This window comes from Protopterus annectens, chromosome 1.part0 (genome assembly GCF_019279795.1).
Source record: "Protopterus annectens isolate FY-2018-M chromosome 1.part0, PAN1.0, whole genome shotgun sequence".
In the NCBI taxonomy this organism is placed as follows: Eukaryota; Metazoa; Chordata; order Ceratodontiformes; family Protopteridae; genus Protopterus; species Protopterus annectens.
Genome location: NC_056725.1, coordinates 100918891 through 100935300, shown reverse-complemented (window position 1 = coordinate 100935300; position 16410 = coordinate 100918891). Strand labels below are relative to the sequence as shown.

The 16410-nt window shown below is 38.5% G+C and overlaps 1 protein-coding gene across 1 annotated transcript in view; it reads right to left on the bottom strand.

Moving 5' to 3' along the window:
- Nucleotides 1-5279, bottom strand: part of LOC122814659 (rho-related GTP-binding protein RhoU-like) — a 123034-nt gene extending 117755 nt beyond the window's left edge. Inside the window, exons 1-2 of the mRNA XM_044087104.1 lie at nucleotides 4269-5279; nucleotides 1668-1726 (exon numbers count right to left, since the gene is read on the bottom strand). Of these exons, the coding sequence (XP_043943039.1) occupies nucleotides 1668-1726; nucleotides 4269-4518 (309 nt within the window). The 5' untranslated portion in view covers nucleotides 4519-5279. The remainder of the gene's footprint in view (nucleotides 1-1667; nucleotides 1727-4268) is intronic.
- Nucleotides 5280-16410: the final 11131 nt, after the last annotated feature.

Genomic DNA, 16410 nt, shown 5'->3' with positions numbered 1-16410 from the left:
ACGACAGCCAAGTAATGGGACAATGGAATGACTGCGGGGGGTGGGGCTGGTCCATTAACCTGCCTAGAGCCCTATTTGATAATGATCTGGCTCTGATACAAGTACAGAAAATATTAAAGGAGCAAGGAGAGATGTGGGAAACTGCTCAAGAATAGAAAATTAAAGACACAAAGGCACATATTTCAGTTTAGACTTTAGGAAATATTATAATATTATTTCATTATTATAATATTATTATTATTATTAAATTTTAGGAAATATTACAGGCAAAGAGTGTAAGATAACTTGAGAATGATACCCAAAGAAATTTTGAACTGAAAACATTCAGAGTAATTTAAGGCAACATGAGACAAGTTACAGTAACAAAAAAAAATGTCTAGGGCAACAACGGAATACTAAATGTATAATACTGGCAGATCGAGCAGGTATTTTTTTGTGTTGTGTTGTATTGTACTCATTTCCTAAAATGAATTTAAATGCTCTTGTCATTTGACTGTTCCTTTATGCATTTCTTTCACTAATTTTCCACAAGTGGACATAGGAAGCTATTTGGTGAATGTCTGTGACTGAGGTGGAGGTAATCATATTTACTACCTAAAATGTACTTTGACTGACAATGTGAGACTATAGGCTGATATAACATCAGCTGCTACTCTCATATCCAAGACATTCCACAATAAAGCATCATTGACAAAACTATGAAAAGCTGGCACGTGCACCAATCTCTGCAGAGAATATGACAACTGTGTAATCTTTTGAAGAGTAAATCATTTTTGAAGCACTGAATTAGTCAACAGAATAAGATGAAACAAAAACGAGCAAATAAACAAAAGAAAATGCCTTAAAAATATTGTCCTAGCAAATTAAAAGGTTACCAGTCAAGAGAGAAGGATGTACCTTTTAGCTTTGCATCACAAGGACCTGTGCAGGATATTTGGAGGGGAATCCAGTTCATTAAAATGATAGGTACCAAAAACATTCAACACAGGTAATTTATTTTTACTACTCAGAACCAAGTATTTTGGTGCACTGCACCTATCAGAGAATGTTAACGTATTGCTTCTTTACTGAACTTCCCTAACAGTTTGCTGTCCCACCACTAGAGCATTAACATGTTTATTTTATGGTAGAATTTTACTGCATGGAGGTTCCCTTGTGGGACTTCTCAGCTTTATTTGTGGCATGATACCATGTTTACCATGTTATTTTAAAGCAGTTTCATTGTGTGTTACCTAATGTTTTGATTGCTCATTTGTTTATTAGATTAATAGCATACTGTCACAGTGGTACAATGCTATAGAACAGAACCAGACAGACTCCAGTATGTCTGGATCAAGCAATATTCATATGCTTGACCTCTTAAAGTGAGTCTCAGGTTAGTTGGCCTACATATTAGTGACACAGAGTTGCTTAATGGACAGTAATGACACTTCTGAAGTCATAAGTAATCATATATCATAACTACCAAGTGATATATTGGTATATGTTCCACAATAATATCACAAACAAACTTCAGTGTAGGTAAGTCATCACAGCATATTATAACGTTACAAGCAACATATGGATTCATTTAAAACACACATAGAATAAATGGAACTGGCGTACAAATCAATCATATCATACATAGAATAAATGGAATTGGTGTACAAATTGATCATATCACTAACCTGTCCTGCTGTGTCACACAGTTGCAGCTTTATGGGCTTGCCATCCACAGACACCACCGCTATGAGCAAAAATAATAGGGGAGAGTGAATAAAGCAGTAACAGCCATTGTAATGTTATGCATCACAGCCCCCCAAAATGCACGGCATGCAGACACACAGACAAACATGCACACACTCACGTGTTTTAATGGTTGTTGCTGAATACCACAAGGACTAACAGAAATAGATGAACTGCTTCCACATACATTTTGCTGTACTGGGTATCTTATTTCATGGCACTTAAAACTGTAAAGTGTTAAATCTACCCAGCACAGCTCGGTAATGGTGACAGGCAGATGAAAGTTCTAATGACTGTTGTATTTTCTGCTTCCTTTCACTTTCCATGGTTTCCATTGTCCTGCTCTAGGACTTGTTATTCAAATCACGTTTGGGTTGCCCCAACCCTAAATAATGGAAACAGCACTGGCAGTTTGAAACAACTCAGAAAGCCATTGCAATATTTGCACTTCTTTGGACTCCTCTTCCATTATATGATTTCAGGGAGCTTGTTGGACTAACATTAGACTTTCACACAAACACGTCCACCTTCTGACACACATACAAACACTTGAATTTCATTCGCATGTACTCCCACTGTACTTTCATCACAGCTGTGTTTAGTAAGGATGCAAGTCCATTTGCACCAGCTGTGGTTTCCAGCAAATGAGAACAAAAGATACTCACGGAGCACAATTTAAGTAATTATCAAGTGAATAATACACAAGTTGCAGAACAGATTTCAGCATTCATAGATAACCCAAATTTCAAATGAGTCTCAAACTTTGAAGTCACGAGAGCAAAAGATGTTTGAAACCTAACCTGTGTACCTTACAACTATTTCTGGTAATCAGGCACAAAAGTTTGCTCCAGAATTTATCTCTGCCCATACAGCTCCAGTTTCAGAGGCAAAAGTAGCCCTAAAATACATTGAAATAACAGTCCACTTTTAACACTCCTAAACATAAATTTATATATCTTATTGACTTTTGATTGAGTAGAAATATTTTTGTATTTTCCATGAACTTAGTTTCTGATTTTTAAACATGTTTAACTCTTAAAGTAACATTGATATATATTGCTACTAAAGGAAGGTGTTCTGAAACATTTATGGTTAGTTCAGAAAACTGCAGGTTCAAACACACCCAAGAATCAATGACATGCTTCATACATGTAAAGCACACATGATTTGCAAATTTTTTGCCTAGTGTATAGTTTTCTTTCCAGAGAATCATTACACTTTAGTAACATAGTACTGCTTAACACTTGCTTGTTTATTTTCTCGTCTACAAATTTCATGCTTATGGCTGGGACTGTTTTTATAAAAAGACATTAAAAATAAAAATAACCAAGACTGCTTAAGACATTTGTGACAAGGAGACCATCTAATACACTGCTAACAAATATTGTAACACATCATAAAAGTGTCATGATAGAAAAGGTACAACAGTGGCCTACCACAAAAAATATCATTTGCCATATCCATTTGAAAAACAGACAGCAACCATAGAATGAAAGAACAGCTGCCATCTGACTGCTGGGACATCACATTTTGCCAGCTAGTACAGTTTTGTAAGCATTTTCAAAGAAAAGTGGCAATAGCAGAGAAATGTGTTACTACTAGGCAAAAATGCAGTTAAGGATTCTTAACAATGCATGATGTTAATGTGTTATATTATAATACATTACTACTACATACTGAATGGTTTGTTAAAATGGGGGTAATGGCAAGTTCTACACAACCATTTCAGAAGTGATAGCATACACTCCCATAGAAAAAAAATAAGCAGTCTTAAAAACAACACTTCTATGGCAGGAAATTCACATTTGGTAAAAATATGTGGCACACAGTGGCATGCCAACAAATCAAAGCCTAAGAATTCCTTAACTCCACATTGTAAGATATGCAGTACCATGGCCAAAACTGAACTGCTGAAAATGGTTTGTACTTTACTGGTAAAGTCAATTATAGTAAATGTGGCCACCCTGACTGGTATTACAATATTTATTGTCTATTTCAATAGAATGGGCACCTTTGGCCTTAACATATCTAAATCTACCATGCTGCTGTAGTTTCCACAGGTGCATGACAGGGGAAAATACATTCATGCTAAGTGACTTCAGTTATTGTGCACATATTTGATTTCTATAAAGTGGATTTATGGTTTCTGCAGAGTGATTTTTTTTACCTACAAAAGCAAGCAGAGCTATATTTTTAAGATTACCTCACAGATATTGTGTTTATGCATTCCCGACATACTATAACATATTCTATTCCACTCATAGAGTTCAGATTGACACTTCAGTTGTAACTGTATTACTGGATCTTAAAGGAAACACATTTTCAGGGTGAATATTTGTTTTCATAATATTTCCCTTCTGTAAGTTCTGTACTTAAAGGCAGAAAAGTAAATCTACTATCTATGCAGAATGCTTGTCCCCTCGATTAAATAAACTTAGTCAGCTGGGTCTGGTTTATAACCCAGACTCCTGGTTGTCAATGTTTATGATTCAAACAACAAGGCAAATATGGCAAATGGTGAGTTGAAATTATTGCACACTTACCTGAGAAGTTGTCAAAGGCAGTAGGGATGTACTCAGTTGGATAACCGTTAGTTGTATAGCTCACCACCATGCTAGTTTTACCAACAGCGCCATCCCCTACAAGCACACATTTCACCCTGTGATCTGGGGCAGATGCATTCCGGCAACGAGTGCCTGCAGATGTAGCTCGACTGCGGAGCCTCCTTGGGGGAACTGGTGGGACCTCAGATGCAGACACCACCTTGTACTGCCCCGCTACCTGTGGTGGCATGGCATTACTCACCGAAACTGGGATGAGCAACGGTCAAATCCTTTACAGTGGAAGCAACCTAGAGATCCAGAGAGCCCCTGTAACAAGCTCCACAACGGAGTGACAGCACATCTAGTATAACCACGATCAGTGCCATTAACAACTAGCTTTTCTTTTTCTGGTTTCCCTGAAAAAGGGGACCTCAGCCTTCCTGACCTTTTCAAAAGTGTAAATTCTGCAGTAATGAATTCCAGAGGGATGACTGCTGTGTAATCCAACAGCAAATGAAATATGCAGTCCACTACAGCACCCTGAGAAGAGATGCTTTTTCTGTCTTTTCAGTTTCAGGGACGCTTGCCTGCAGCATATAGCAAGTATTTGAATATGTTCCAACTTGACTCAGTACCTGATTAATATTCCTGTCTTTCCGTTATCAGTGCAATGCCATGACATCATCTGCAGTTGGGGGTGGATAACAGAAATGCAGATTGAATCCAGCACCAGCCAATCACAGAACAATAAGTGCAGAATTTTTTTTTCCACAGGCATTCTAAGAATCAGGTTTCAAACAGCCCAAGGGACACCATAGTCCAGTGACTGATCACTTGGAGGTTATCTTAGCTCTTTCACTGCTTTCTTCTGTGTATGACAAGGCAAGCATGCTGTACAGTGAAACAGTGAAAGCACCTCATAGTCCCCCACCAGCAAAAACAAGCTTCAAGTGCAGAACAGCAGCTGTAGAACAATCAGAATCAGTCGTCTCTTTGTCTCTTTAAAGGTGTGTGTGTGTGTGTGTGTGTGTGTGTGTGTGTGTGTGTGTGTGTGTGTGTGTGTGTGTGTGTCTATGTAGATCATATATATATAACTGCTAACTCCCTCTCTTAATTACAACTAATGCACATTACTCCATCAAAATCATGACCTTCTTGATTGATCTGTCAGGTTTTCCGTATGTATGATCTTTTCTTGCCTTATCTAACAAGCCTTCTGATTGGCTGTCTTTACTACACTCTGGAGGCAGCCAGCCAAATAAGCAAGAGGTAATCAGTAATAGAACAGGCACAAACCTCTGCAAGATTTTTTTTTCCTTTATACATATTAAGCTTTCAATTCAACTGTAAAAGGAAATTCTGTATATACTGCTTGCACAGGTTGGCTCTAATTAATAAAGAAAAAAACACAAGAAAAAGGAATTGCAGACCATCACATTAAGTTACTAATCAGTGTGCATGCACATGCGAGTATAAAATGAAGAAATCAGCATACGTTTGGTGAGCACCTGATTAACAAAACATACTAGGTGTTGAATTCCCAAGTACAAATCCCCCCCCACACACACACACACACACACACACACACACACACAAGGATCATGGACTTCTATGATAAAGATACTTCGGCTCTTGTTAGCACACTCAGAACTTAATAATAAATGAAATACACATAGTAACATAAACATTTCCTCTAGTAAAAAAATCAGACAGAATGTAAATATCTTCATCAATATTTCGTCCAGTTACAAAAATTAAAAAATGCACACAGTTACTTTTCCTTTGTATTTTTGATAAATTAGTGATTAATATCTCCATGTTTTTCTGGGTGTCCAAATATTTCTCTACAAAACATTATTTCACATTCATATGCTCTAACTGTCTGGTTTACTAAAATCGCAGTAAGTGACTTTACAAATTATAATAATCTAGAGAAAACTGAGATAGTTCGTATGCAGTAAGATGCAACTAGTTATACTTGGAACTTAACTGTGGTTAAGTAAATGATAATGCAGTTGCAGGGGTGAGGTACAATATAACAGCCTATTTAATCCTAACACATTCTGCTCCTAGAAATGCAAGAAAATTCATGCCCTTGAGGGACTTATTCTCTTAAAATGTGTTGATCTTAATTTGAATTCATATTTCTGTGTATAAAGAACACATTAAGGGAAAATAAATGAGGATCCCTACCTACCAGAAGATTACATCTTTGTGCATGCTGTACTCAGTCTCTAGCACTGTAACCAGCAGGCACTAAGGGTTTCATTTTGTCTACAGCCTAATGCAGCAGTGTTACCCCATGTGACATGACATTATGAATGTGAGAATGTGTATTGACACAGTGCTTTTCCTCCAGCCAATGGTATAAAAAACAGCTATCAATAAACTCAGAACAAGGATAACAAGCAGCGTGTTGTTTCAAAGGTTTAATTTAAAAACTGCATTCACATAATTCTTAGAATTACTGACTGAGGTTGTCTTTCAAATACAGCAAGTCTAAATGCATAAGCCATAGCCTATGCAGGGTTTCACAGATCATCAAGGGTGACCCTGATGGAAGATCATTCAGCAATATGAAAAAAATGCAGTTTGCAGTCAGGCCAACAAGCCTTCAATTACATTTCTTATGAGTTACCAGAGGAGAAGGTAACTGTAAAGAATCCCTAAGTATATGCTACTGCAATAATCATGTCAAAGCCACCCAAACATGTGAACAAGGGAAGATATCTTGCCAGTAAGCTGGAAAAGGCCTTGGCAGCATTTCTAAGATAGGTAACTTCCCTCCTTTCTAAAACCTATACATTCACATGGCAATAAAAACAGATACACGCAGTGCTTTCTGTGAATGTAAAATGTTTTCAAGTTTATCAAGATATATTAAAAAAGATGCATTGGCCAAAGTCCTATACTCTAGCAATGACACCAGAACCCTATGACACTGGTCAGATAGGACTGAGCCCTACTATAGCTGCTGCATTCTGTGGTAAAAATCATTTTTATGTAGCAGAAATGTCATGAGGCACAAACAGCCCAGTACACTGTATTGCAGCAGCCTTAAAGAACCTCACTCAGGCTTCCTTGCTTGTATTACTTAGAACCATCTAAGTCATTAGGCAATGGGTAGAATGCAACATGCTTTGTAAGGAGTCTAAGATGCAGGGTGATAACAACACACATGCTTTATAACACCAGTATCAGCTTATACAGCATTGGTTTATTTTTACATGGTTCAAGTTAATTCTCCAACAAAAGAAGATGAAATTCAACATGTGATCATGCACATGGGTCATGTTTCAACATGCTCTTCAAGACCAAAGGCTTCCATGTAAATGGTAAGCCACCTAACCAAGATGAGACAGTCAACAATCAATTCATTCAACCAGTATTTTTCTACCTTCAGAACTCTGACAGCACATTTAATTAATGCATTATAAAAATTAGACACAGCGCAGATAGGAAAGGAATAAACAAAAACGCAACCATATGTTTGTGGATACTCACATACAAGAATAACATTCTCCACTGCAAGCTACAGGGAATCCCAAAACTGAACCTGGACATCTTTCACAAAAACAAGTAGCCCCAGATGACAGAGAGAAAAAAAAAGAGCTATGCTAACATTCTGATTAAGAAATTAGGTAAAAAAATGTTGGTCTTTCTCCTGTTAGATCATGTATTCTAGACAAAGAAAACAAACTAAAATTGAGTTAAATAGGCCTGACAGGTCCTGCTAGTACCAAACTAAACACCTTAAATAAGGGAATATGAGAGGAATGAAATTTTTCACATTTTGTTCAACTCATGATGTCTTCAAAACTTTAAAACCTAAATTGTTTGAAGCACATAATGTAAATACTTTGCGGCAGCCCAAACCACAGTACAATGGCCTGTACTAGTACTGTGACCAGGGTACAAAGTTCACCTCATGGAACATTCTAACAGGCAGACAAGGTGTTTGTGAGCCTTTTTTCATTTCTACTGAAAACATAACAGCAGTAATGTATTTCCTTTTTCAGTGACTACCTAATCAATTGAAGTCCCCAATTATTTCAGTGGTTCCTTAGAAACACACAATTTAGGTGAATATGTCAGTAGAAGGCTACGTTGTTTTTATTCAATATTTAATTATTTCAATATTTAAATACCTTAAGGGAAGCAGTATCCCAAAAATATACTGATATTATTTAATAAATAGAAAGTATTCATATTACTTGACAATTTAATCTGTTTAAACAAGATGAAGCTTAAAGTTTAACCCACACAGTTATAAGAAAACAAGGAGCAGTGAAACATCTATGAAAGCTGTACCAGCAATAATGCGCAATTAAGTTTCCCATCAGAAAGCAAATAGATCTACTGCTTTTCTAAAAACTTTTCTTGTACAACTTATATATTTTCATGTCATTTGATAAAGTTAGATAAAATAAAGTGTTATTGCCCTCAAATACTGAAGAGGGTGCACACCATGTATGGTTTAATCAGATCAGTTAAAACAGTGTGTGTGGGGGGGGGTCAGGGACAGTTTTTAAAAGTTAATAGAACAGCAGCTTTTGCATCAACATGCATTTTATGAACAATAACAAGTATAAAACTTTTAATGTCCTTCATTACTGACTCTCTGTCATCCTCAGTGATTTACTGATTTATAATAACATCAAAATGTTTTCATGAAAGGGCAAAAATAGAAGGCAAAATTAGGAATGTTCTGCAAAATCATGGACGGTTTAGTCATTGGCCATAAAATAGTAACCTAAATGTTATTCTTACTCCATTCTAACAGCAAATAACCTAAAATGACATGAATAAAATACATATAACATCTTCTTTCAGCAGTTACACCTAAATAAAAGTGAAGCTACTCAACTGCCTACCTCTCAGCAATGCAATCCCAGAAAGCAAAAACTAGCAGTAGCCTTCAAGTACGTAATTTGTAAAAAAAACTAGTTCAGGGCTCAGCATCTTACTTCCAACCATGTTCACATTTAAGTAAAAATGGGACAAATGGTATAAACCTTCCGTTTGCTTAGTGACCGAGCAACTATTAGCATCATGTTCTGAAGCTAATCATGAGCCTCCTACTTCTGAGCACATTAGGTGGCAAGTTTGATATCTAACACTTCAAGGACACAGTTTGTTTGTTTGTTTGTGTCTTTCGGCTTTTCCCGGTTAGGGGTTGCCACAGCGGAACGCCGGTCCTCTAATGATTGGCAGTAGAGTTTTACGTGCTGGCTTGCCGGGCCTAACGCACAACCTTCAATGAAGGAACACCCGTTCACGCATGTCGCCACACAGAAGACACTCTAACTGAGAATCCAACGGGCAATGTCTAACTGTGAGGCGACAACGCTACCGCAGCACCAAAAGGGTGCAGTGTCTTCCCTTCCTCTTGCTGAGGCATGTGGCAGTTATTTACCTTTGTTGTGCATATGTAATACACAGTAAGAACTTTAAAGTTATACTGCACATGTCAGCAGTATTTCATTTTTTAAAGTGAATAAATAAAGAAGCCTTTTGCAGAATTTCAAAGAAAACAAAGTTTACTAAAAATCATTATATGACAAATGACATAAAGCATAATTAATATTAATAGTACAGTCTCAAGATACATTTATAAACAAATGTTCAGTTAGGTATAGTTAATTGAATAATATGTTTCAATTTAGTAAACTGAGGTGGAACACTGAACTTCAGTCAGTTAAGTGCACCTGGAAAGTTTGTAATTTTCAAAAACTGCTGGAATGCCTCTCCCCCAGTTTCTGACTAATGGGTAGCAGAGTTCCGGTCAACTGTTAAGGCCACATGCTGACAGATGACTGCTTTTGCTTTCTACTTATCCAGTCTCTGGCATCTGTGCACCTTTAAACATCCTTCAAAGAAAATCATATTTCAGTGGCATATTGACTGACAGGAAGAAAGATGTATCCTTACCCTCTCTTAGATCATTCAAAAAGTCATCATCTTGTTAAAGCATTGTCATGTTAATTATCTTGTAATGTTACCCACATCCTACATTTACACCTCACAGTCGCAACCCTATGGAAATTATTTTATAATATTCAGACCTATTTATGTAGTATTCTTATCTTCAGGTTGAAACATTCCAAATTACCACTTCAAATACAATCACAAAACATATGGAGGGTAACAGTTTTCATGTATGTTTTATTTTTTTACAGAGGTGTCAGATCCTTTGAAGTCATCTGGATTCAGTTTACTCAAATGCGAAGGGTGGATTAAACTCATCTTTCCAAACTTGCCTGCTGACAGACATGAATTACATTATATTTGATAATAAGCAGAGCAACAGTCCTCCTTCCCACTATGGTATAGGGGAAATCTATGCCTAGGCATGGTACAAGTTCCCAAAGAATGAGTTCATTAATGCAACTAATGTACAAGCCTATGACTGTTTAAGTCTGCTGCCAAGCTTTATAAATAACAATCAAGCTGTAACCTTGTGAGGCAAGACTCCATCTCAAGAAAGTCCCATTGTACTTAACAGCTTGTATGAATCCACCTGAAGATTTGTAGTTTGTATGTTCTTAAAAACATGCCAGCCATACAAACATGGCTTGGATTGTTTAGTTTCCTGATATTTTTCTTCATTGTAGTCCAGGTCTGCTACCTGTCAAGTAATTTCTTCTGTGGTTATACAGCTGTGTGATATTTCTGTGGATTCAGAGTTGGTTAAAGAATTGAACCAATATACATTGGAAATGGTAATACTGACTACAAACATTGGCATTGCACCACATCTCTTTAACTGAGGTAAAAGCCTGTTCTCAAACTGACTACTAGTCTTTTTACTCAGGTAAAGCCCGTTTTCTGCCTTAGTACTAGTCTGTTTGCACAGGTAAAAGCCTGTAATCAGACTGAGTAGCATTTACCATGCTAAAAGTCTGTTTTCAGGCTTAGTTTATTTAACAAGGTAGAAAGGCTTTGCTCAGAATGAATACCAGTCTTTCTTGCAAAAGCCAACTTTCAGACGGATTACTAGTTTATTTACCTATGTAAAAGCCTGTTCTCAGCCTGAGTACAAGTCTATTTACCAGCTAAGAGTATATATTCAGACTTTAGTACTAGTATGTTTACCCAGATAAAAGCCTGTTCTCAAACTGAATTCTAGTCTATATACCAATATAAAAATCTGTTTACTTTGTTAAATACTGTATATACTATATGTATATATTTATCCAAGCAAAAGCTTATTCTCAACCTGAGTACTACTCTGTTGTCAGACAATACTACTCTACTTACCCAGGTAAAAGCATATTTCTGTCTGGGTACTAGCCTGTTTACCCATGTAAAAGATTACTTACAAACAGACAGCAAGCCTGTTTAGCTAGATAAAAGCCTGTTTTCAGACTGAGTCTTAGTCTATTACTGAGGTAAAAGCCTGTGGTCAAAATGAGTACTAGTCAGCTTTCCTAGGTAAAAGCTCATTCTCAGTATAAATGCTAGTCTATTTACCCAGGTAAAAACCTGTTCTCAACCTAAGTAATAGTCTGTTTACTCAGGTAAAAGCCTATATTCATACTGAGTACTAGCCTGTTTACCCAAGTAAAAATGCATTCTTAGATAGGGTACTAGTCTGTTTACCCAGGTAAAAGTTTTTGCTAAGGCTGAGTACTAGTATGTTCACCCATGTAGAAGCCTCTTCTCAGACTGAGTACTAGTTTGTTTACCCAAGCAAAAACCTGTGCTCAGAGTAAGTACTAATATATTCACCCAGATAAAAGCATGTTGTCAGACTGCGTACTACTAGCCTTTTTACCCAGGTAAAAGTCTGCACTCAGAATGAGTACTAGTCTGTTTAACCTGATCAAAGACTATGCTCAGATTAAGTACTAATCTGTCTACCCAGGTAAAGCCTCTTCTCAGGTAGAGTGCTAGTTTATTTACCCAGATAAAAACCTATTCACAGCCTCAGTATTAGTTTGTTTACAGAGGTAAAAGCCTGTTATCGAGATGAGTACTAGTTTATTCACCCAGGTAAAAGCCTGTTCTCAGACTGAGTACTAGTCTGCTTATCCAAGTAAAAGTTTGTGCTCATGATGAGTATTAGTCTGTTTACACAATTAAAGGTCTGCTGTCAAACTGATTACTAATACATTTGCCCAAATAAAAGCCTGACTGAATATTAATCAAGCTTGAAATGAAATGAAAATCAATCATTTTCTTTAGCATGCCAAACAAGGTAGGTAACGTACATACTATAGCATCCTACAGTGTTGCAATTATACCTAACAGCTCTGAAAATCTCTAGGCCTCCTTCTGTTGTAAGGGTTGAGCTATTGATTAGTTGTCCCAGTTTATGTTTGATTGGAATGGCACTTGAAAAACATATTGGCAACAACCACTCAAGACTTCTCCGCTTTTTTATTTCACTTCATTTTTGTGACTGTGTATTTCTTCCATCTGGCATGGAAGATGACAGCACTATGTAACACATCCAAGGCTAGTTTTAAAGTTCTAGACACACCCAGCAGGATTATTTAAGTCAATAATACCCCCATCAAGATACAGAAAGATAAGACTTCCTCTTTGGCTGACCATTATTTTAGATCATTGGTTTCATGAACACTGCTGCAGCGTTTCTCACTTAAACCATAATACTGTTAGCCTCTACATACCATCACTCTCAACTGCCTCATATCTTTAGTCTTTTCCTCATAAAATTTGTGGGTTTTTGGCAAATCACTGATGACCAAAGTCACTAAGTAATGACAAACATTTGAATTTCAGACTTCTTATCCTTCAGAAAATGCATGCTAACTGTGATGTCCCCGTGCTTGGCCAGTAATCAAGGAGCCTGAATCCCCACCACTGGCACTGGAGAGGGACATGCACTTGGAATACAAATGGATACACTCCGTATTTGCAGATGCAGACCTCTCTGTATCAAACACAATTTCCCTTAACAGCACACAAGGGCCACACACTCAGCCCGGGGTCTGAGTGTTTCTATCTGCCTCTCCTCGGGTCCCCAATAAGGCTCCCCACTGGCACTGTGACACCAGTGCTTCATGTCCCTGCCCAAAGTAGCTGACACACACACACTCTTTGAAATTTAATTTTCACACACACACACCTAGCAAAGGCTGGCACAGATTACCCATTTTACTAACGTTGCTCAGTCTATAAGGTAGATTCACTGCCACCAGTCAGTTACTCTAAGGCCCTTAACAAAGGGTACCCAACTATACTGTGTAATATTAATACTAATACAAATGGTAGTAGTTGGTCAAAACAGGCTTTCTGGAGTGGCCCACACAGTGTCACCAAATAAATATAAGCACTCTCACAGGTTAAATACTTTCTACAAGGACCAGTCACAATAAATGTTTTACATATATTTAATAATAAATAATATAGGAGCATGAAAATATTGAATATATATTTACAGTAAACCACAGAGTTCAAATCACAGTAAATATTAAAAATAGCATTGATGGACAGACTCATACAAATAAAGAAAAACAATCTCTAAACTAAGCTTCACTGTATTCCTGACTGAATCTAGGATTATTATTATTCCCTAATAACTTACTCGACAGAGCAAGACATAACAAAATACTTGAACAGTATTTCTAGTCAGGTTCCCCAAGACAGAATACTCAATACTCAGAGATTACTCCATGTAAAATATAATATCCAAGAATGATCTCATCTGGTCACCTGACTCTAGGTTCTCACAGTATCCCCTTTGAAGCTGAGACAGGAATTTAGTCATACAGCCACTGCCTTACTTCTCTTGGCACTGCTGGCAGTGCCTCATATCTTCACCCCCCACTCCTTTGTGGTCTATATTATAAGAACGAAGTTTTATAACTTTGAACACCATATGAGTGAAGTTGTAAAACATCGAAACTAAAATAAAAAATGTAAAAATAAAAGAAAAACCTCCCTGACCGCTCTTAGCAGGGGGGAAAGCCCCCCTGCATCCCCACACCCCCGCTACCTAAATATCCCAACTCTGAGATCGCACTACATTGAAGTAAAGGGAAGAATTCCCTACAACAGTCTCCATTCACATTTGCGGGGTTGTAAATATTCACCCATTTGGTGTCGCCCATATGGTGTTCGAATATTTAAAATGTTGTTCTTATAATATAGACTCCTCCTTTGAAGGCTCAAGCTAGTTTTCCAAGTGACCCTTGAGAAACATGGCTTGAGAGAAATAAGCCTATCTGGGAATATATTACCCCCATTCCCTGTCTTGAGAGCTCATCTGCATTGACATCATTGACCCCACTACAGTGTTGTACTGTCATGTCATATGCCTGCAGTCCTAAGCTCCATCTTAATAACTTGGCATTTTGCTGGCTGGCTCTGTGCAGCCATGTTAAGGGATTGTGGTCTGTAACTCCAGTGAATTTCCTTACATACAGATAAGGCTGAAGTTTCTGCAGTGCCCATACTATGGCTAGCCATTCCTTTTCTACAAATGCATAACATTGCTGCCTGTGTTGGAGTCTACAGCTGAGATATGCCATTGGCTGCTTTTCTCCCTTTGAGGAAACCTGGCTAAGAACAGCCAAGCCAAGTCCTCCACCCCATAGTTTAAAGCATCCACTTGCACAACAAATTCTTTGTTGTATTCTGGACTGGCTAACACAGGGGGTCCTCCCAAAGCTCCTTTAAGCTTCTGGAATAGCTGCTCACATGCTGGTGTTCACACTACCTTATCTGGCCTGTTTTTCCTTCTCAGGTCTGTGAGATGAGCAGCTATTGTACTATAATTGGGGACAAACTTTCTATAGTACCCCAATGTCCCTATGAATGCCCTCACCTGATTTTTGGTAAAGGCAGGTCATGCCTGAATGGCTTCCACTTTGGCAGGTTCTGGCCTGATCTTACCAGTTCCCACCCTATGTCCCAGGTAGGACACATTTGCCCTACCCACCTGGCACTTACAAGGTTTAATGGTCAATTTTGCACTCTGTAGTCTGCCCAGCACCTCCCCGACATGCTGAAGGTGCTCTTGCCAGGAATGGCTGTAGATAGCAATATCATCCATGTAAGCAAGGGCAAAATCTCCTGCTAGCATATGATCTACCAGCCTCTGTAAAGTAACTGGGGCATTTTCCACCACAAAGGGCATTTTTGTGAATTCATACAAGTTGAAAGGAGTCAAAAAGGCTGACCTCTCTCTAGCGTTGGGAGTCAAGGGCACCTCATAGTAGCCCTTGGTCAGATCAATAGTGGTCAGATACTTAGTCCCACCCATCTTCTGTAAGGCTTCATCTGTCCTAGGCAAGGGGGAGGCAACTGACACTGTGTGACTATTTAGTCTACTGTAGTCCGCATAGAACCTGATGCTGCCATCCTTCTTTGGTACCAGCACCACTGGGGAGGCCCAGAGAATGCTGGACTCCAAGATTACCCCCAATTCCAACATCTCCTGTATCTGCTCCCTCAGAGTCTGTCTGACTCACTCAGACAGCCTATAAGGGGCCTGTTTGATAGGTCTTTGGTGCCCTGTATCCACATGGTGCTGCACCAGGTGTGTGCACCCTGGTTTCCCAGATAACATGCCCCAAACTCCTGTAACACTGCTCAGACTTCTTGAACTTGGGTAGGGGACAGCTGCTGGAACATTGCTACCCCTTCCACTGAGGTATGAGTCCAAGCCTCACTGAGGAGATCAGTCACCAGATCCCCTTCAGACTCCTCCTGCCATTCACTGCAAATACTCAGCACAAGGTTCTCTCTATCATGGCAAGGTTTCATCATGTTAACATGGTACAGTCTATGTCCCTGCCTCTGACCTAGCAGATCTACCATGTAGTTAACATCACTGACCTTCCTTACCACTCTGAAAGGTCCATCCCAAGCTGCCTGCAGCTTGTTGTGTCTGACAGGAATAAGAACCTGCTTCCCCATAGCATACTCTCTTGCTCAGGCAATCCTGTCATACCAGACCTTTTTCTGCTATTGGGCTCCTGCCAGGTTCTCCTGGGCCAAGCCTATGGGTTTCCTGAGCCTTGTCCTGAGGTTTAGGACATATACCACAACTGACTGATTCACACTTAGCCTCCAACTCATTGCAAACCAAATCTAGAGGTCTACTCACCCTATGCCCATACAGCCACTGAAAGGGTAAATAAACCTGTGGATTCCTGGGGCACCTTTCTGC